This window comes from Haliotis asinina, chromosome 5 (assembly GCF_037392515.1).
Source record: "Haliotis asinina isolate JCU_RB_2024 chromosome 5, JCU_Hal_asi_v2, whole genome shotgun sequence".
Lineage (NCBI taxonomy): Eukaryota > Metazoa > Mollusca > Gastropoda > Lepetellida > Haliotidae > Haliotis > Haliotis asinina.
Genome location: NC_090284.1, coordinates 26,967,393 through 26,988,068, shown reverse-complemented (window position 1 = coordinate 26,988,068; position 20,676 = coordinate 26,967,393). Strand labels below are relative to the sequence as shown.

The window sequence follows — 20,676 nt, the reverse complement described above, 5'->3', positions numbered from 1 at the left end:
CGTTGTTTGCCTGCAATTGTACTCGAAGAAGTGGACGGTGCGTCATCCTATCAGCCACAAGCTGCATGCTTATAGGCCGACGGGGTAGAGTGGTCAGGCTCGCTGCCTTGGTTGACACATGTCATCTGTTCCCAGCTGCGCAGGTCGATGCTCTTACTGTTGATCATTCGATTATCTGGTCAGGACTCGATTACTAGTATTTGCAGACGGCCACCATATAGCTGGAATACTGCTGAGTGAGGAGTAAAACTAAAATCACTCACTTACTTAAAGGCCGATGTTATATAGCTCGAACTTTGCTCGCCCTCAACCGAAAATATCTATCAACGTATATACGTGCGACATCTAGTGCTTTCGAATTAACCTTCAATGATTTCATCTAAGTTTCAGATTGGACCTCGAAACATCAAAAGATATCAACCTGACACCATAATGTCATCCTCGCGTCAATTTCATCTTGTGATTGTTGGCGCTGTCGCTATGTTAATCGTTGAGCACGTCCTCCTGCCGTTCTTCTCACCAAACAGGATGGTGATCACTGAGTTTATGCGCTCCGAGGCCTATCAAAGGTTCATGCACTCACCAGTCCGTCCCCGTCTTGGTAAAGCTAAAGTGTATAGATTCAATGGAAGCCACATACAGCAACTTCATGAGTTTTGTACGTGGACTGTGCATGTTGACTGTGTCCCCCTTAAGACGTCACGAGGGTTGACGCCAATCCACATACACGATGTAGCTGTTGACAAGTGGGTGTCCAAGGAAATAAAACAGAACGGAGTATGGGAATCTAAGAACATCGAACTTGTTTTGTCAGAACTGCAAAAGGACCCAGATCTTGGCTTCATGGACTTGGGGTCTCATGTTGGGGCCTTCTCCCTTTCTGTGGCCGAGTTCGGAAGGAAAGTGGTATCTGTGGATCCTCTAATAAATAACGTCCAAAGACTTTGTAAGTCTATACAGAAGGGTGGATTTACGGACAGGATGACAATTATATTCAATCCTCTAGGTGCAAACCATTCTCTCGTGAATTTCAAGCGTATTCCAGACAATGTTGGAGGGACGAGTGTTGTAGCGTCGTCTACATCGTCCCTCTCATCAACGTGCGATGAACCGGCTGACTCCTACACTGTAACTCTAGATGATATTATACCATACCTTCCATTCAAGAAAGCAGTTTTGAAAATGGACATACAAGAATTTGAGTATTACGTTCTGCGTGGTGCTGGCAGATTTTTCCAGGAGATCAAAGTTCCAGCTATTCTTATGGAATGGATGCTCATGAAAACAGACAGCAATGGTGAAAATCTGGTGAAGTTATTATCAAGCTGGAATTATTCTGCATACGAGCCCATCATCGGAGGCAAGAAACTAGACCCAACTCAGTTCACAAGTTGGCCATATGATGTACTGTGGAAGAAGGCGAACCTAGATCAGTAGGGCACCAGGACATACTTTTCAAATGAACATATGTTCATGAATATATTGCTAATTTACTGAATACATGTATCTTTGAGAGAGATGAACGATTCTATGATGAATTACAAAGGAATATACTTTGGTACACTAATGACACATTCAAGACTGAACACATTTTCGTCACCATTTATCGCTCATTTTTATGTTAGTGACATGAACTGCACGCTGATGATTTAAAACAGTTATATAAATATAACGAATGTTTCCAACATGAGCATCGATCTACCAATCCAACTCCGTTAGTAGTCTCCTACGACAAGGCACAAAATCATTACAATTGTCATTACAATTTATACTGCCCCATAAGAATTTATCTTCAATTCTCAATTCATCGCACTTTTCTGAAAAATGATATACATGTGGTAACTGCCTATTCTTACCAATGCTGAGTCAATTACGTGTATACATTAAAAGCTATTGACTAATTACAGCTTTATCTTAAGTAACACAGGGTTATCAGATGTTCATTATAATGTTAGTGAAGTATGATAAACATATAACATAAAAAGCTGAATGTGGAACTGAACGATTTGATATTGAGTAATTCACATCAAATAAAGTTCAAAGGATACTGGTGACTGATTTACCGTTTCCCGTGTAAGAATAAATATACAGTGCCTTCTTTTCACTAAGAACTGAAGTGATCGTAAGTCACTAAGGTAACCTTACTGCAAAGCTAAATAATGGGAGTTAAGGTTAACCTTAGTAAAGATTGCTTCCTGAAAGGTGTACGGTAAAGGTTGCACAGCTGTACAGCAACTGTGACGCGGCGACAACGTTGTTTGCCTGCAATTGTACTCGAAGAAGTGGACGGTGCGTCATCCTATCAGCCACAAGCTGCATGCTTATAGGCCGACGGGGTAGAGTGGTCAGGCTCGCTGCCTTGGTTGACACATGTCATCTGTTCCCAGCTGCGCAGGTCGATGCTCTTACTGTTGATCATTCGATTATCTGGTCAGGACTCGATTACTAGTATTTGCAGACGGCCACCATATAGCTGGAATACTGCTGAGTGAGGAGTAAAACTAAAATCACTCACTTACTTAAAGGCCGATGTTATATAGCTCGAACTTTGCTCGCCCTCAACCGAAAATATCTATCAACGTATATACGTGCGACATCTAGTGCTTTCGAATTAACCTTCAATGATTTCATCTAAGTTTCAGATTGGACCTCGAAACATCAAAAGATATCAACCTGACACCATAATGTCATCCTCGCGTCAACTTCATCTTGTGATTGTTGGCGCTGTCGCTATGTTAATCGTTGAGCACGTCCTCCTGCCGTTCTTCTCACCAAACAGGATGGTGATCACTGAGTTTATGCGCTCCGAGGCCTATCAAAGGTTCATGCACTCACCAGTCCGTCCCCGTCTTGGTAAAGCTAAAGTGTATAGATTCAATGGAAGCCACATACAGCAACTTCATGAGTTTTGTACGTGGACTGTGCATGTTGACTGTGTCCCCCTTAAGACGTCACGAGGGTTGACGCCAATCCACATACACGATGTAGCTGTTGACAAGTGGGTGTCCAAGGAAATAAAACAGAACGGAGTATGGGAATCTAAGAACATCGAACTTGTTTTGTCAGAACTGCAAAAGGACCCAGATCTTGGCTTCATGGACTTGGGGTCTCATGTTGGGGCCTTCTCCCTTTCTGTGGCCGAGTTCGGAAGGAAAGTGGTATCTGTGGATCCTCTAATAGATAACGTCCAAAGACTTTGTAAGTCTATACAGAAGGGTGGATTTACGGACAGGATGACAATTATATTCAATCCTCTAGGTGCAAACCATTCTCTCGTGAATTTCAAGCGTATTCCAGACAATGTTGGAGGGACGAGTGTTGTAGCGTCGTCTACATCGTCCCTCTCATCAACGTGCGATGAACCGGCTGACTCCTACACTGTAACTCTAGATGATATTATACCATACCTTCCATTCAAGAAAGCAGTTTTGAAAATGGACATACAAGAATTTGAGTATTACGTTCTGCGTGGTGCTGGCAGATTTTTCCAGGAGATCAAAGTTCCAGCTATTCTTATGGAATGGATGCTCATGAAAACAGACAGCAATGGTGAAAATCTGGTGAAGTTATTATCAAGCTGGAATTATTCTGCATACGAGCCCATCATCGGAGGCAAGAAACTAGACCCAACTCAGTTCACAAGTTGGCCATATGATGTACTGTGGAAGAAGGCGAACCTAGATCAGTAGGGCACCAGGACATACTTTTCAAATGAACATATGTTCATGAATATATTGCTAATTTACTGAATACATGTATCTTTGAGAGAGATGAACGATTCTATGATGAATTACAAAGGAATATCGCTCATCATTCATGTATATTTATTGTTGAATGAGGTGTTTATGAAATCGACAATACAGTGAGGAGAGAGCTCGTACAGATTTCACACAATGACATAAAAGCATTACGCGAACTGAACGTCGCACTGAGCGAACTCACACATAAATGTCGTAATTGTCTGAGCCAGTCAGTGTTCCCTACTTACAAGCCAATAACATTTTCTATGTTACCTAAGGGATATGCCAAAATGTGTAATTTGTTTGGTGCTTTGTGTTACTAGTGGGCCGTTGCCCAGCACTGGTATGATTTAGCACCCGTGCTTCAAACAGTTCAAAATTAACATTCAGGTGATACATAAGATAAACGGTAGGACACGACTGCTGGTGCACATTTACACTTCTGAGATCTCGTGTGGTACATTGTAACGTTCCTTGACCCATTTACACATAAGCCTGCTTTGGTCCCCATTATGTACAATGTGTACGTTTGTGTTGGTCTTCAGTAAAGATACAAGGGGTACGTTTGTGTTGATCTCCCGTTAGATAAAATGTGTACGTTTGTGTTGGTCCCCAGTAAGATACAATGTGTACGTTTGTGTCGATAACCCATTTGGTACAGTATGTACGTTTGTGTTGATCTCCTGCAAGTATATGTATAGGATTTCAGTTAAGGTCCTTTGTCGGGGTGAAAAATTTTTTCGCGTTGAAAAAGTTAAACATATTTTTTTAGGCTCCATGGTTTGAGGCACTAGGTATAATAACAACTATTCTCTGAAATGAACATATTTTACAGGGAAAACAGTTCCTAAAAATAAATAAAATATGATGAAAAGGAGTCCTGATGTTATTCCGTTACAGAGACTGAGGAAATCTAGACATGCCACATTGTCTAGACTTGCTTAGGCTACATTGGGTATATTTGTTTCTGGGTCTGGACGACGGACTAACCACCAGGCTACCTCAAAGCTCTCATTTATGTCCCTGTGATGTACACTGAGTCAAAATACAAACGTCACAATTTATATATACCACTCACACTTTGCTAATGATCACAGCCTCACTTTAACGTAGATTTATAAATTGCATCCATTTAAAACTGGAAAAATGATAATATGGTAACATCTTTTAAGGCAAACAGTCACTTTAATCTGACCTCATGCGCTTGATACGTGAGTAACCATAAAAATGGATTTCATGGCACCAATCAACCGTTTTTTGCAAATTATGGAAAGAGTCATTAACAAGAACACACCAGTCAATAGCAGATATGAGTTCCACCAGATAAAACGACATAGTGAAACCTAGGATCCATGCTTACAATAAGCTTAGATTTTTAAAACCAAATTTAAACCCACATCATTTTCCGTTGAATCCATGATTCGATCCTCAGCAAAGTGTATATAGTATGTAAATAAATATATGAATTGTTACGGTAGACAATTTTCGGGTATCATTATATTAATCCCAAAGCATCGACTATAGTCAATCCAAACATTGTGCAACCTACAACTGTGCTAAAACCTTTTCTTTCATGTTACTGGTCATGTGATGTTACTGCACGTCCATTCGATCGCACATATTCCCATCAACTGTGCAAAAAGGGAAAAAAACTTGGAAGCATGAACAAGAACAGCCAATTCTGATTCCGCACCTGTCAAATGTGCATCTTGAATGTGCTTTTGGCACGCTGGAAGCGGGAACGTCCTTAAGTGACCTTGCAAGGACAAAAGGGTGAAGCCGTCAGACTGTTTATGATTAATAGTCTCAACTGCCATAAACTGGCACTTCAGCTGATCTCCCGAGGTGTTTCTTCCCCCTTCATACCCGTTTTTGACAGCTACAGGAACCAAAAATGAGCTGTTTGGGGGTCGATTGTGAACGCACGAATTGTGGCCATACACGTTACTGAACGTTTGAAACATCATATTCAATTTCTTGTGACTTGACACTTTGTTTACACCTTATTTCATAAATTCTGTGACGTGGAACTGACTTTTGGCATTGTGATTACTCCCAGTTCATCCTATCCACCTTAACAAATAAATCATAACGTCTACACCACGTTCATGCGTGCTTTCCTTCATATATTATTCAAGATATCGTTGTGAAGTTTCCCTTTAAAGCTTCTAATCACTATATGGCAGTACATAGTTCTGGGTAGTGATGTAACCAGGATATGGCATTGCTGTCAAACACAGCAAGCCAAGCTTGTTAATTGTAATATATAATGCATTACAATGACGGTGAGTAATTTGTACTGTCTTTGCCAAGAACCAGGTTACAATTGGTCTCCAACAACCCATGCTCCTCCTAAGAGCGGAATCGATTGGTCAGGCTCTCTGATTTCGTTGACACATATCATTGTATCCCAACTTCGCAGAACGATGCTCATGCTGTTGATCACTGGATTGTCTTGCTCCGGCTCGATTATCTACATGCCACCACCATACAGCTGGAATAGAGCTGAGTGCTGTTGGACCTAAAAACAACTAACCACACAAGGCACTTTAAAGAATCATGTGGATTTCTGGTTGTGGGGGAGAGCAAAAACATCACTGCACCTGCTTGGACAGGTCAAAATATAAGATGTACCCACATCCAAGCTCGCCAAGTGTTCGAGTAGATTAAAGCTTAGTCTAGGAATGTGAATATTTTTGACAGAAAAAAAAAGCAATTTCGTCAAAATTGAAGTGGAGTCGACATCTGATGGGAGATTCAAAGGATAATCTAACTTGCTACATTTAGGCTTTTGCTTTGCAGAAAGGGCTGGATGAAAGGGTAAAATAATGTAGTTTTGGGACTGTGAGGCAAACAATTGACAACTTTCTGTTCTCACCTGACTGCTAATGACATTGGACATTGAGAGTGAGTCAATGAGTGAGTTTAGTTTTACGCCACACTCAGCAATATTCCAGCTATATGGCGGCGATCTGTAAATAATAGTCTGGACCAGACAATCCAACTTGGAACCGATGACATGTGTCCACCATGTCAGCGAGTCTGATCACCCGATCCCGTTAGACCTCTTTTACAACAAGCATAGTCGCCTTTTGTGGCAAATATGGGTTGCTGAAGGCCTATTCTACCCCGGAACCTTCACGGTCTTGGATATTAAGATATTGAAATAGAGTAAAACTACATTACCTAATTGGTTCTTCAATCCTGACTGAACATACTTAAATGGCCATCCCTTTCCCCAGCAACAACCAAAATAGTTATGTCTTATTACCTATGTTTGGTTTTCAAAAGATCACTTTGTTGCTTTGTCTTGGCCTCGATTCCTACAAGTTGGAGACTGAGAGGTTTGAATTATTTTTGACGACTATCTCAATGTTACGTGTCACACCATTTGTACCATATTGTATCCCTTTTCATTTAAGTCTAGTAGTGCACTACATGGAAAGACAATTAAAATCCCTTAAGCACGACATACATATGAATACAGTGAAAAAAAACATCTAATACTATGCTAACTCTCATCAAGACATTTTTCAAAACAGCTATGAGCAGCTCATGTACAGAATTGAGTATGCCATTTATCTATTGACCACTAGAAAGAAGTTAAGTATCATTCTCCACAAATCACAATCACAACAGGAGGTTTCTTTAAACAATAAACATGCACAGTGATGAGCAGGTAAGGGAAGTGCCAGATCCTATATCAGTCAACCACGCCTGGATTGTACCTTCACTGGTCCCAGGAATACGATTATGAGTTTTCCCTCCTAATTACCAACTGTGGCAACACCATTACTCCAAAGTCATTAGTCTTGGGCTTTCAACCAATTTCTGATGAGAGGGATAAAACAACAAGAAACATTAATCTCATTACTCTTGAATCTGATACTTCCTATTACTATAATTACACACTGCTTCCTATTACCATAATTACACAATCTACATTGTGGCACATGGCCAGGACTGCTTCCTATTACCATGATTACCCACTATCTACATTGTGACACGTGGTCAGGACTGCTTCCTATTGCTATGATTACCAACTATCTACATTGTGACACATGGTTGGAACTGCTTCATATTACCATGATTACCCACTATCGACTCAGTGGCACATGGTCGGGGCTGCTTCCTATTGCTAAGATTACCCATTATCTACATTGTACCACATGGTCGGATCTGCTTCCAGTTACCATTATTATCCACTACTTGGTTTGTAACACATGGTCGGAACCGCTTCATATTACCATGATTACCCACTATCAACTCTGTGACACATGTTCGGGACTGCTTCCTATTACTATGATTACCCACTATTTCCATTGTACCACATGGTTGGAACTGCTTCCTATTACCATGATTAACCACTATCTGGTTTGTGGCACATCGTTGGGACTGCTATATATTACCATGATTACCCACTATATGGGTTGTGACACATGGTTGGGACTGATTAATATTATAATGATTGACCACTATCTGGGTTGTGACACATTGTTGGGGCTGCTTCCTATTACCATGATTACCCACTATCTGGGTTGTGACACATGGTTGGGACTGCTTCCTATTATAATGATTGACCACTATCTGGGTTGTGACACATTGTTGGGACTGATTCCTATTATAATGATTGACCACTATCTAGGTTGTGACACATTGTTGGGACTGCTTTTCTGTACTAACTACTATCAGATGGAGACTGTGCTACTGTGGAGATATCCTACTGGGCTTTCCACTTATTCCTAGCCCAAATGTAGAGATAGCATTAAAATCAGGTATCATGATACTCCCAGCTTTATCACCCATACCGCATATTTTGACCATGTTGAACAACAGTGCTTGTCAACGTCCATTAGACAATTGGTCAATTGGTCTATGAACACATGGATACTGTTTCAACAGTGTACTGAACCTAGTTTGTTTTAGTAACCTGAAATATCCTGTGGCCTGTTCCATCCTAATTACTGGATAACACCTTTACTGCTGCTGAGCGATCCTAAAAGATAGGGATTTTTCTAGCATTTGGCCTAGGCCTGTACAGTATTATGCTGGCTTGTGTAACACAAATGACACATGTCAACAAAACAATAATTCTTAAGAAAACAAAAAAAAACAATATTTATTCATAGACAAATGTTTGCAAATTTCCATGTTTCCCCTGAGTGTATACAGGCCAAACAGAAATGAATTTTCAAACAGCTTAGACAAGATGTTTGAGACTTTGCTAACCTGATTCATCCCCTTGGTGCATCATGGATCATGTCTGTCCAAGGGAGACAACTCATACAATATCACAGTACTGCAGACCATCAACAACATATCACACCATACATAAAACTCTTGTGGTCTGTTACTGTACACTTGTTAGTTGTTCACTTGAAGATGGCAGACTTTCATCTGTGTTATCCTGGGACTTCTTACAGACCAACATCATCACTAGCAGCAATGGTATATGTATCAAGCTAAACCTAAACAGTTTCCGTGATGACCTACTGTCCCCGTCACGGTAGAAGCAGTAACCTAGGTATGAGAAGTATAAGTTAAGTGGCAGTGATCCCGCAGCAAATGTCCATGTGGTCAAGTCTATAACTGGAGCCATGAGGCTCAGTCCGGTGGTCACCACACAGTAGCGGAAAGCGACTCGTTTACACAGTGCTGGGCTGGTGACGGACATCATTCGGTAGCCTGCTCGGGAGTAGTCTGGACGGAGGTTCCAGCTGAGTGCATTGAAGTGAGGGAACTGCCAGGCATACAGGATTGCACCCAGCAAAAAGGCCCCTACAGTTGAAGAAAAGATGAAATGTTACACATGCTCAATGAGAGCACAGAATGGTAAACAATGATTTCAAATGTCTCCTCGATCATTGTCTTGAAGGCAAACAAAAGAAATGTCACTAGTAACAGATGCTGCCAATCCTGTACTGCAGACTGTGATTATTAGGATTCTTAAGATTGTTTACACTGTCACATCAAATGGCCATCAAGCCATTGTCAACCAGACCTCATGGGACCCCATGTTTGTAATCATGGTAAAGCTCTGTAACCTAGTCTTCCTTCACGATCACTGGCAGTAATAAAATCTGCTGCCATACTTCACTACTTGTTGCAATAAGTTCTCAATTTGTTTATTATCATACGAGTGTTACTGAAAACTAAACATCTTCTACACTTATTTCCAAGTCTCTCTTACTCTATTTAAGAGTACAGATAACAGGTAAATAAAAGTGAACTGAACAATAATAGTAAACCACTGGAATCATAAGCAAGGATTTCCACCACTGATTAAAGATTTGATACAATCAAACAAATTACACATTACTGCAACATTCAATCATGTTGCCTGTTACAATCATAAGAAGAACTGAGGACAGCCAAGTATTATTTTTCAAAATCAACATGCTGAAATATTAACACCAACCTGATTCCATCCCACCAGAACTCGCTGCCCAGCCCATCATGGGGGGTATTGCACCAACTACAGACCCCACCCATGTGTTGGTGATGCTCAGCCTCTTCATGGGTGTGTAGGCCAGAGTGTACAGTCCAAGATTGAAAGCCCCAAGCAGGGCTGTTGTGCTGTTCACTCCTAGACCCAACATGGAAATGCCAGTCACTCCACACACACCAGCAAAGATCACACTATGGAGAGGGCTGGAATATTGAGGGAGCTATACAATATCCATTGTAACAGTAAACATTGATTACTCAATACAACATCAGTATAAGACCGACATGGTAATATCGTTTGCACTTACAGTCAGGGAACTTGTGATCCAGATACCCATGATACAAGAGGTGGGATACAATGCCTATCACCAAGGTCACAGTTATTTATACAGTTTCATAATCAGTCATCCAGTAGAGCTGTTCATTTGTATAGTCGATAATTTTGATATTACAAATAAACATGGTAAACGCATTAGTCAGTATTCAAATCAGCTGTTAGCCTAAAAATGTTCACTACATGAGCATTTGAACAAATGGTGATGCTAATAATTATGCTAATTATCAAAAAACAGGTACATGTATAAGATTCTCTAAATTATACCTTGTACTAATAATGCACATAACAAATTATTGTGAATGCAAGTTACCTCAGGTGGCCACGGACCAGCACTCGGTTCTTTGTGCGGTTCATCTGAGAATCAAATGGGACTTCGAAGAACTGAAAGTAATCGTGAAACATCACATATCAGACACAACCAAGTAATCAGCTCATCTGTTCTGATCCGTCTATGCTGTCTGTGATCAATGTGTCCTGTATTTCCATACAGAATTACTATTCACACAAGTAACATTTCTCACAGGGGTTTGTATCGCTAAGAAACCGCGTTAGAAATACACAAGCACCAGTGACGTTTCTACATCACTTGGGATACAGGGCATGATGAGGGGAAAGTTTATAATCCAATGTGAAGATGGTTCTCCCAGTTTTCCCATCCAACATTACTCTTCTTACCTATAATGCAGAGAGATGTCAGACATTCTTAACTTGATATTGATCTTATAAATGACAGTTCCACTCTACATCATCGCTGCTTGAACTTTCCTATCATCGCTACTGATGAACACTTTGATGCAGACCAAACAGAAGATTACCTGATTAACAGAATTGGCTGCACAGGAGGACAGTCCAGTACCAAGTGTACAGAGAATGAATGTTGCAGGATCAAAAGCTCCCGGTGCCATTGCATACCCAGCCATTGATGTTAGCACAACCAGCCCTGCAGAGTAAACAAAACAGGAACTTTCATTACTTCCTTCAGGTAGTCAGAACTTTAAACAGAGATATCATCATTGTTCTTGCTAAGAGACATATTTGTTTCGTGCCTTTATGACCAACGTGAGTGAAGTGAATGACTTTATTTAGTCATGAGTCCACAGGCCCTATGTCATGTTTGTTCAGAGTATTACATGTCAAAACATTGCAGATACAGGAAGCGCCTGTAAAGTCAGCGACACAGATGACAATAGAGGCAATGACTGTCATTGCCGACATGAGCTGCTTGAGATCAGTTCTAGCTTGAACCTTCAGTGATAGTTACAGGGCAAAGATCAAGCTGAAAATAATACCTTGTGATGATCTATGTGACATGCACAAAATTTGAATATCCTTTAGTAAAACATGTCAGTGTAAACACGTCAAATTCATTTACTTAAAGAGGCATAATATAGATTCAAGATTCAAACAAATCAAATAACAACACTGACGAATCAGAATTTGAATTGGTTGAGGTACTAAAGTCATGGCAAGTTTCTGTTCATACCAGTCTTCAGGCATAAGTTATACATACAGCCAACAAAGATATAGAGCACAAATGGATATCGCAAACAAATTTAACAGTCCCGTCAATAGTCCTTTATAATATCATTAAAACAAAAAGACAAAGTCATCAATATTCCCCGCAACGGCATAATACCCTTCATGAATATGTCTACTAGTTATGAGTGCACCATCAGACTGGGCTATGTGCCAAGTCTGGTGAAGAAATAGTGAACAATATTAAAGTTCTGCTCCGGAAAAGAGCACTAACACCAATATCACTGTAAGTCAAACTTGTTGTTATGAAAACGCCAAAACTATTAAATTCAGAATTTAAAAACTACCAAAAAGCACCTGTCGACTACATTCATACAAAAGAAATCAATTCGTCCAGTTGTTTATTCTCTGTGTTCATTCTTTTTCCAACTACATTGCCATTTTGAACACTTTCTGAATATTCAGTATCAAATAAACATAAAATACATGTTTTTTATTGAGAAACAAAGTTTTCCATACCATTTTGAATCACCTCCACATGTGCTTCAACATTCTATCTGTGCACATGTCATGCACATGCAAGACTACATTCAAAACACTAAAGTAGAGTTACCTCCCCTGATCCAAATGAGAATTTACATAATGCGCTCATAAAATGCATTTTGGCCTCAACATCACCAGTACAGCTATGTGCCAAGTTTGGCAACAAACAAATGAACAGTTTTTAAAGTTCTGCTCTGGAAAAGAGCACTACCAACAATTTCAGTCTAAATAACATGTTTGTTGTCTTGAAAATGTAAAAAACATTTTATTCAGAATTCCAAAAGTATCCAAAGGCACAAACACACCACTAGACCAAGCTATTTGTCAAGTTTGGTGAAGGAATACTGAACAGTTTTAGAATTCTTCTCCAGAAAAGAGCACTACCATGAATTTCAGTCAAAGTCAAACTTGTTGCCATGGAAATGCCAAAAATATTTTATTCAGAATTCCAAAGCTATCAAAAGGCACCACCATACCACCAGAACTAACCATGTGCCAAGTTAAGTGACAAATGAGTGAACAGTTTTAAAGTTCTGCCCCAGAAAGGAGCACTAGCACCTATTTCAGTCTAGGTCAAACTTGCTGCCATGGAAATGCCAAAACTACTTTATTCAGAAATCCAAAACTATCAAAAGGCACCAGTACACCACAAGACCAAGCTATGTGTCAAGTTTGGTGAAGAAATACTGAACGGTTTTACGAGTTACGCTCTGCAAAAGTAGCAGAATCAGTGGCTTTACCATACTGATTTACTGACCAATTCACGACACGATTAGCGAACTCATTCAGTGTCAGCTCAGTCAAATCTAAGACAAACATTGCTGTCGATTTCGGCATTCCAAAGTCCACTTTTCATTCCATTACTAAGAATTGCGATTCTGTTAAGAACAAAAAGTTAAGAGCTGCCAATCACCAAGATGTAGAAGATGCTCTGTACAAATGGTTTCAAAGGGCTAGAAAGAGAACACTCCCTTAAATGGTCTCACATTGCAGACTAAGGCAAATGAATTGGCATCTAAGTTAGTTCATTTAGATTTTAATTGCAATAGTGATTAAGTTATACATTGTTGAGACTGCAGTTAAACATGTCCTAGTTTAAGTCTGTGAATGATCAATTCAGAATTTTAATGTTATGTCAATGTACAAGAATAAAGATCTGAAGCCTCACTATACATATGTCTCTACATCTCTACAAACCAATATGGCGATCAAATGTGAACAAACAAACAACAGTTTAGCGAAGTAAATTTCTTGGTCCTGTGGAGTTCACTATATCCATTTTTACTGCATTAAAGGCAAAGATTTTGTGACTTTCATAAAATTACATTTCCACTATTGTCTTACCGGTTAGCCTGATCTTTGAAAGCTTGAGGTAGTACTGGGGTAGCTGCCTTAAATCAAGCTTGCATTCTCTCCACAGACCATCCTCAGTAGCTGTCGCAGTCTTTGGTGGTACTGTGAGTGTGACATCTTTGTGAACATCACTGACAATCTCCACTGGAGGAGCTGATACAAACAATGTTTTCGCCTTACCCTTCGAAGGAGAAAATGGAATGCCTTGTCCAAGCGGCAGAATAACACTTAAATTTCTACCAACATTTTTTGCATTGAGATGTACTAGCTTTGCTGCTGTGCGAAAGTGAAGTGACACATAGTCCTTGGGTGTAGCTGAAGGGGCCAATGTGATATTTTCCAGCTCATCATCAGAGCTGGACTCTGTCCCTTGAAAGGAACCTGATGATGCTTTCTCATCAGGTACTGCACGGGTTTCATACTGGAAAAAAATGAAACATATGACAGTTCTCCATCATATTCAAATGCTGAGATAGTACTTCTTTAGCATGCTGTTCAAAGTGCTGGTGACTTGCACACTCATGGTATAATTCCATCCAGACAAGAATTACATACCTCACACTGCACCTTATCAATCAATGCTTTCACCCAAAAAAACAAAGCCAAATATCTGTACTGCCTGAATACTTTTTCATACAGTGATACAGCTGTTATATACCTTGTATACGGTCAGGTATATTCACAAACTACTATATAGCTTATGATAACAATAGTGGTTGAAGGTGATTTGAGCATACTGTCCATCAACAGATCAAACAGCACCAAATAATATATTACTAATTATTAGATGTCGTTACTGAACATTTGTTCTTTGGGTGCAGAAACATGGTAAAGTTAGTTTTTCAACTTCATCATGTTTATGTACGGTCGATAACTTTTTCTTATATGGGAGCAGTATCAACGTTAATAAATGAATCGTCTAAAATACCACTGCACCAACTTACATGTCTAACCAAATGCTGCGTGATTCCTGGTGAAAAGGCCTTCTTGTGTAATGTCCCGTGTCTGTCTACCTGTCGTATGGTTACTGTCTGCAGACGCCTCCATCGGACACGATTGATCCTCGTCAAGGTTATACAAGGGTTACATGACAGGCGCATCGTAACCGGCAACACAACCGAAACGTACGTAGGTGCCAATCAGACTAACATTTTGTGGATGAGAATTGAGTACTTCAAAGTACTTGTTCACACATTTCATTGTATATGTTGTTCAAAACACATACACCACACTATTCTACTGGACACGCTCTTTGAGTTCACTTATGCGTGGTACTTGACTTCCGGGTGACAGCGGAAATAGTCATGGTCGTGTAAGAAGCGAGATCTCAGCTCGCGTCAAAGAAGATGGGGAAAAACAAATCTCCGGGTATAGCGAATAAAGAAACATTTCAGCGTATTAACTTTTTGTATCAGGTTAGTACGTCGTGTGTTGTAAACAATCAGGGGCGTTTTGACCAAATGTACCGGGGCATTTTGTAGCCGACGCGATTTGACCTACCCATCTTCATGATGTTGCTGTATTTCACAATCACTGATCACTATGAATTAAAGGACCAATGAAGAAAATAAGACATCTGTTTTGCTTAGTTTTGCGTTATATCATCAAAACAAGGTGATCAGCGTGACTTTGAACAGTTTCAGCGTTTGACCTATGTTTTCCACAGGCAGCACACCAGAGTCTGGGGACCTCTCCGTATGATGTCAGTCTGTGTCGCTATTACATCCACACACTGAAGACACTTGCCAAGAGACAAGTTCTCAGACTGTAAGTTCATCAGATATAAAGTATGTCTTTCTCAAGTTGTACATGAAGTCACAGTATCTAGTTACAGTATCACATTATCTAATTTCTGTTCTAAGAAGGATGTTCCATGTTTTACCTGTATTAAAGGGGCACTAATGCGGAGCAATTTCCGTGGACTGGTGTAAACTTTTGTTATTGTTTTTCTCCCGTGAGTACCCGGATGATATCCCAGAATTCGTGACTGGTTCGTGACCTCTGCTGCGCAGTCCGTAGGCGCAACTGATAGTTTAATTATAGACAGATCAACTGAGGTGAAGTCATTTTTTACTTCATTACAAATGTATTATGAAAACAAATGAAACACTTTGAAGGTTAATCATCTACCAGTGGTAGAAATGGTAAAAAACTATTAGGACGGAAAAATAAGGAAGCCAATGTACGTCTCTATATTTTGCCTCATTGTCATATTTGTATGATTCTGAAAATAAATAAAAGAACACACGATCTGCTTATACTCATAGTAAATTTCTAACATAACAGCAACATTTATACATTGTATAGATTGCCAATGTGGATCCTATTTCACACACATACGCGATCTAGTGTCTGTTTTCTGTCATACAGATTCTGCTGAATGCTACAACAAATAAATTAAAACAAAATGCAAATAATGAATGTAAAACAGACTAATTTTATAGCAACAGTGTCAGGCTACTACCTTGTTCAGGAGTGTATCCATCAATATCCACGTAAAAGAAATCGTATTCCATTCATCTGCAGCTGGTAAATAATCCTGCTCTGTGTCGCGTGTCTTGCAACTGTCTCATTTGCGAAAAAGTAACACATCGTTTCACGTCTTTCGATGGTGAAAACCAGATAAACCTCTCATTGGTCTCCCAAGATAGCATACCTGGCAACTAATTGTATGATGTCCACTATTCTAAGTAATTTAGTTAACCAATAATGAGCAATCAGTCAATCAACGCAAGGGTGGTTAATTCTTTGAAGGGAGGATGTTGTTTTTGCACTCACACTTTACGACAGGGTGTAGTCATCTACACACTCTGCCTTTTGACAAATCCGCTAGAAGATAAAAGTAATTAATCAATCAGTGTGTTATCGGTTAATCCTTTGATCGATGTTTGCTTTTGTAACTCAGCTGATAAAACCTCTTGCATCACTTACATGCACATATTACATAACATACAATACATCTGCCATTACAGACCTTAATTTATAATGTTGAGTATTTACTCCAGACAGGAGAAATGCCAAATGGAAACCTTTGTTGAGTAATCGAAGTGGTGTTACTACTAATTATACTTGTTAAAAAATCATTAATTGACCATCCAGGGAATGATGACAAATAACATGTGTATTTACACCATCAAGCGCAAGTTACAGCAAGGAAGATGTAACCTCTGTGTCGCATGCAGCCTGAAAACACTTATGGGCCGAAACTGTTTTGAGGATACCTACGGAATTTCGTTACATAAGGAATACACGGTGGCATTTGATGTGTACTTTGGTAAATAGGTGAAATAAGGGGTTTTTTACGTAAGAAAATTTTCAGATTTCTCTACCAAAGGCAAAGTCACCATTTTTTGTTTACGAATTCAAATAAATCAACTGTGTGTATTTATTATCATAAATAAGAAACCATTGTAGCTACCATAGCTACCAAAATTTACGTATGATATTTGCTATCACAGCTGAACCAACACTCAAAACTACCTAAATATAAAGCTTTACTATCTTCCGTACTGAAACAAATGGCTTGCTACATGCCTGTAGACATCATATTTTCATGTAACATGATTAAATATCGAGGTTAAAAAGCAGAAATAGGATCAAATTGGATCAGTAACTATACCATCCAAGCATCCAAAAAGTACTACACTGCTGGGATATTTGGTTACGATCGGACAAGGAATACATATGGATATTTTTAAACAAATGGCATATGATGGGCATCCGGCCTCCTGACTGTTTAGGTGAAAAAATTCTGCTAATATGGACAGTAGCCCAGTTCCTTTGTCCGTCACGGTCGAAGGAGCCGGCGCTGACCAAATTGCAGTTTGGTTTCGTAATTAAACCGTTGGCGAGAAACATTATTCGCTCCGCATCAGTGCCCCTTTAAATATGTTAGATCAACAAAACTGTAACCATGACAGGTGTGTAAGACTTGTGGGAATGTTGGCGTGTCGTGTGTATAGTCAGGCTACCCCCAAGTAAACTGTGCAAGCATAGACATTCAAGATTAAAGGTCACATGCAACCCAAATATAAAACATAATTAAAACACAATTATCACTTATTCATGACATGTAATGTACTTTGCTGCTTGTAAAAAAACAACTAAACAAAATTATAAGCATTCAATCGCGATTCAGAAGTGCAATATTTTGTACTTGGGCTTACTTCCCTCGAAATGAGGCACTTGGGAGACCGAACCCAGACACAGCAGGTGGGCGAGCACTTCCAATTGGCTGTTTCATTTGCTGATACGCTGAGGGCTCATTGTGTGTACAGAAAGATGATCTGATGGGCATTTCATAAGTATGGCGAGTAACAAGAAAGTATGATTCTTTATGGATAACAATTTCTTTTATTGTAACTGATGTGTCATTTTTGTATGGATTCATATACTGTTGTCAAACAAAATCATATACAGTAGAAGAAGTTGTTATCCATAAAGAATGAATATATAGATTAGACTAACCAAGATTAGACTACTGCTCATGACCTCTTACTCCGGGCATGTTTACTGCTTCAAGCTCAGTGAACCTATTCACTGCGCACATGTTATGGGCGTAGCGCAGCACAGCTGTTGAAACCACTTTTTCTCCAGTGGGAAATTTAGTGAATTGTTTGAACTTCGATTTCGCAGGCTTTTTTTCATCACATTTTTTTCAACGTTATAGGTTCAATTGGTATTTTTGATGATTTGTTTCAGTAAGTGCATACTGAAAGGTATCAGAATCTGCAAAGTTGATTTTTACATTGCATGTGACTTTTATAACATGATCTGTACTATGGTAACCAGTCATACTTTCTCATCATCAGACACCCAGACATGAGAAGGACGCTGTGTAAGATGTGCAGTGTATTGCTGCTGCCAGGGGTGACTGCGAGAGTCCGGACAGCCAGTGAGTATTGTAATGAGATCTCCAACACATCAGGGTTATAATGTTTGTATGAGAAAGCTGAAGCTGAACTTCCAACAGTTTACGCATCAACAGGGTCCATTTTTTATATAGGTCCAAGATATATCCTTGGGGAATATTTGAGTAATATGAAATATGTTTGCTTAAGTTTCTCATTAGATTTTATCCAAATTTGATGTGTGTAGGCTCTTGGGTATTGTTTGACATAAAAGTTAGATTTGATTATTTGCATTATGTAAGCTAATGTTCACCAGAGAAAACATCATGCATACCTTACTTGAAGTAGCTTGTGTTATTGTACACTAACAACTAGTCCCTGAAATGAAAATATTTTACAAAAAGAAAAAGGTCAGAGTTAAAAAGCTGAAATATAATGAAAAGAGGCCTTGAGACTTACTTCATTTTGAGAAGCTGTGGAAATCTAGACTTGGTACATTTTGTTGACTTGCATGGGCTTTCTTGCTATATTTGCTTCAGGGTCTCTATGACAGACTACTGTAAGTGATGCTAACAGATGTTTATGTCAGTGAGATCTTTCAAGGCACATTTCACAATATATTTCATGTCAGGATGGGTATGGTGAACACGACTAGAAATCTAACAATCCTGTAACCATTCGAGTTTGTGTTTGTTCATTGAACAATAGCCTGTGGAAATTGTAACATTTCTGTTTGTGATAATTATTATGATTTTGTTTGTATTCTATCCAGAAAAACAAATCAAGTTAACAAAAGTCACATGTTTGGAATGTGGAGCTACTAAGAGGTTCCCATGGAAACCAGACCATCAGCTGTGGGCAGATAGGGAAGAGGCATGGCTTGCTAAAACATAATCATGTAGAAGACATGGACATTCAAGGACTTCCTCTCAGTCTGCAGATTGGGTTTTCCAGATAGGAAACACAGAAGTATCTCCGATGAGCATGGTCAGCTCAGTCATCAAAGTTGCCACAAGTTGAATTCAGAGATGCAATTTTTCACGCATGCCAGAAATGTGTGATGGTGGCTTCAAGTCCCTGAATATGTTTGCCAGGTTTATCAGGATGATACCTTCAGCTGTAATGTCGAAGACCTGCATCATGTGTCTCCCATATTACATGCCATTTCAACTGAAATAATACAGAGATGAGCATTTAGCCAGTGTGACTTATTAACTTCAGTGGAGAACATGCCTCGAACACAGGCACATCAGGTCAAGAAACCCTGGGACAGTTCATGTTAAGAAAACCTGGGAGTTGGTCTCTGAGCATATATGCTTAGACCTTGTCTCTGAGAGCATTGTGTATCTGTTAAAGTCACAGTCTCATTGCTGTGTGAAGGTAAATGTTAAACAAGTCCCATCACTGCAACTTTGGTCATCACAATGACAATGCCTAGTAGTCTTGGTAACAGAGAACCCTCACTGATGTTGGTAACTCTCATGATTCAGGCCACATGGATTTGTGGTGAATACATGTATATTCAAGCTGTGTTGTTCTCACCTTTTTGTCTTCCAACCTTTATACACACCAAAAGAAATGAATTAAAGTTTGGGAGGATTTTCTGTAGTACTTTTACTTCTGTCAATGTTGATCCAAGATGGGCATCGAAGAGTCTTCTGAGGGTGAATGGTTTAAAGTTTGTGATCTGCATGATCTGATGCTGACACTGACGTAATAATACTAACATACTTTGTCAGGTCCCTCTACCTTGTGATATAACTGTGATGTGGTGGGCTACAACAGTCCAGTATGATTTACATGTAGTTGTGATTTGATATGACTGTGATGTGGTGGGATACAACACAGTCCAATATGATATACATGTAACTGTGATGTGGGCTACAACACAGTCCAATATGATATTCATGTAACTGTGATGTGGTGGGCT

General features: G+C 39.5%; 4 protein-coding genes across 4 annotated transcripts; 3 read left to right on the top strand and 1 right to left on the bottom strand.

Annotated features, from left to right (window-relative positions):
* Positions 1-432: 432 nt before the first annotated feature.
* LOC137284398 (uncharacterized) lies at positions 433-1,437 on the top strand. Its single transcript, XM_067816188.1, has one exon. It carries the CDS (start codon positions 433-435, stop codon positions 1,435-1,437), a length of 1,005 nt encoding a protein of 334 aa, XP_067672289.1.
* A 1,205-nt stretch (positions 1,438-2,642) lies between these two features.
* On the top strand, positions 2,643-4,611 carry LOC137284397 (uncharacterized). The gene has a single exon (XM_067816187.1). It carries the CDS (start codon positions 2,685-2,687, stop codon positions 3,687-3,689), a length of 1,005 nt encoding a protein of 334 aa, XP_067672288.1. The 5' UTR covers positions 2,643-2,684; the 3' UTR covers positions 3,690-4,611.
* A 4,217-nt stretch (positions 4,612-8,828) lies between these two features.
* Positions 8,829-15,200, bottom strand: LOC137283322 (protoheme IX farnesyltransferase, mitochondrial-like). The gene is made up of 6 exons (XM_067814775.1): positions 14,841-15,200; positions 13,888-14,317; positions 11,340-11,464; positions 10,835-10,905; positions 10,159-10,391; positions 8,829-9,518 (listed from the first exon to the last, which is right to left on the bottom strand). Exons 1-6 carry the CDS (start codon positions 14,994-14,996, stop codon positions 9,091-9,093), a joined length of 1,443 nt encoding a protein of 480 aa, XP_067670876.1. The 5' UTR covers positions 14,997-15,200; the 3' UTR covers positions 8,829-9,090.
* On the top strand, positions 15,195-20,352 carry LOC137283323 (ribonuclease P protein subunit p21-like). Its single transcript, XM_067814776.1, has 4 exons — positions 15,195-15,311; positions 15,563-15,663; positions 18,708-18,790; positions 19,519-20,352. The coding sequence occupies exons 1-4, from the start codon at positions 15,243-15,245 to the stop codon at positions 19,638-19,640; spliced, it is 375 nt and encodes a 124-aa protein (XP_067670877.1). The 5' UTR covers positions 15,195-15,242; the 3' UTR covers positions 19,641-20,352.
* The last annotated feature ends 324 nt before the right edge of the window (positions 20,353-20,676 follow it).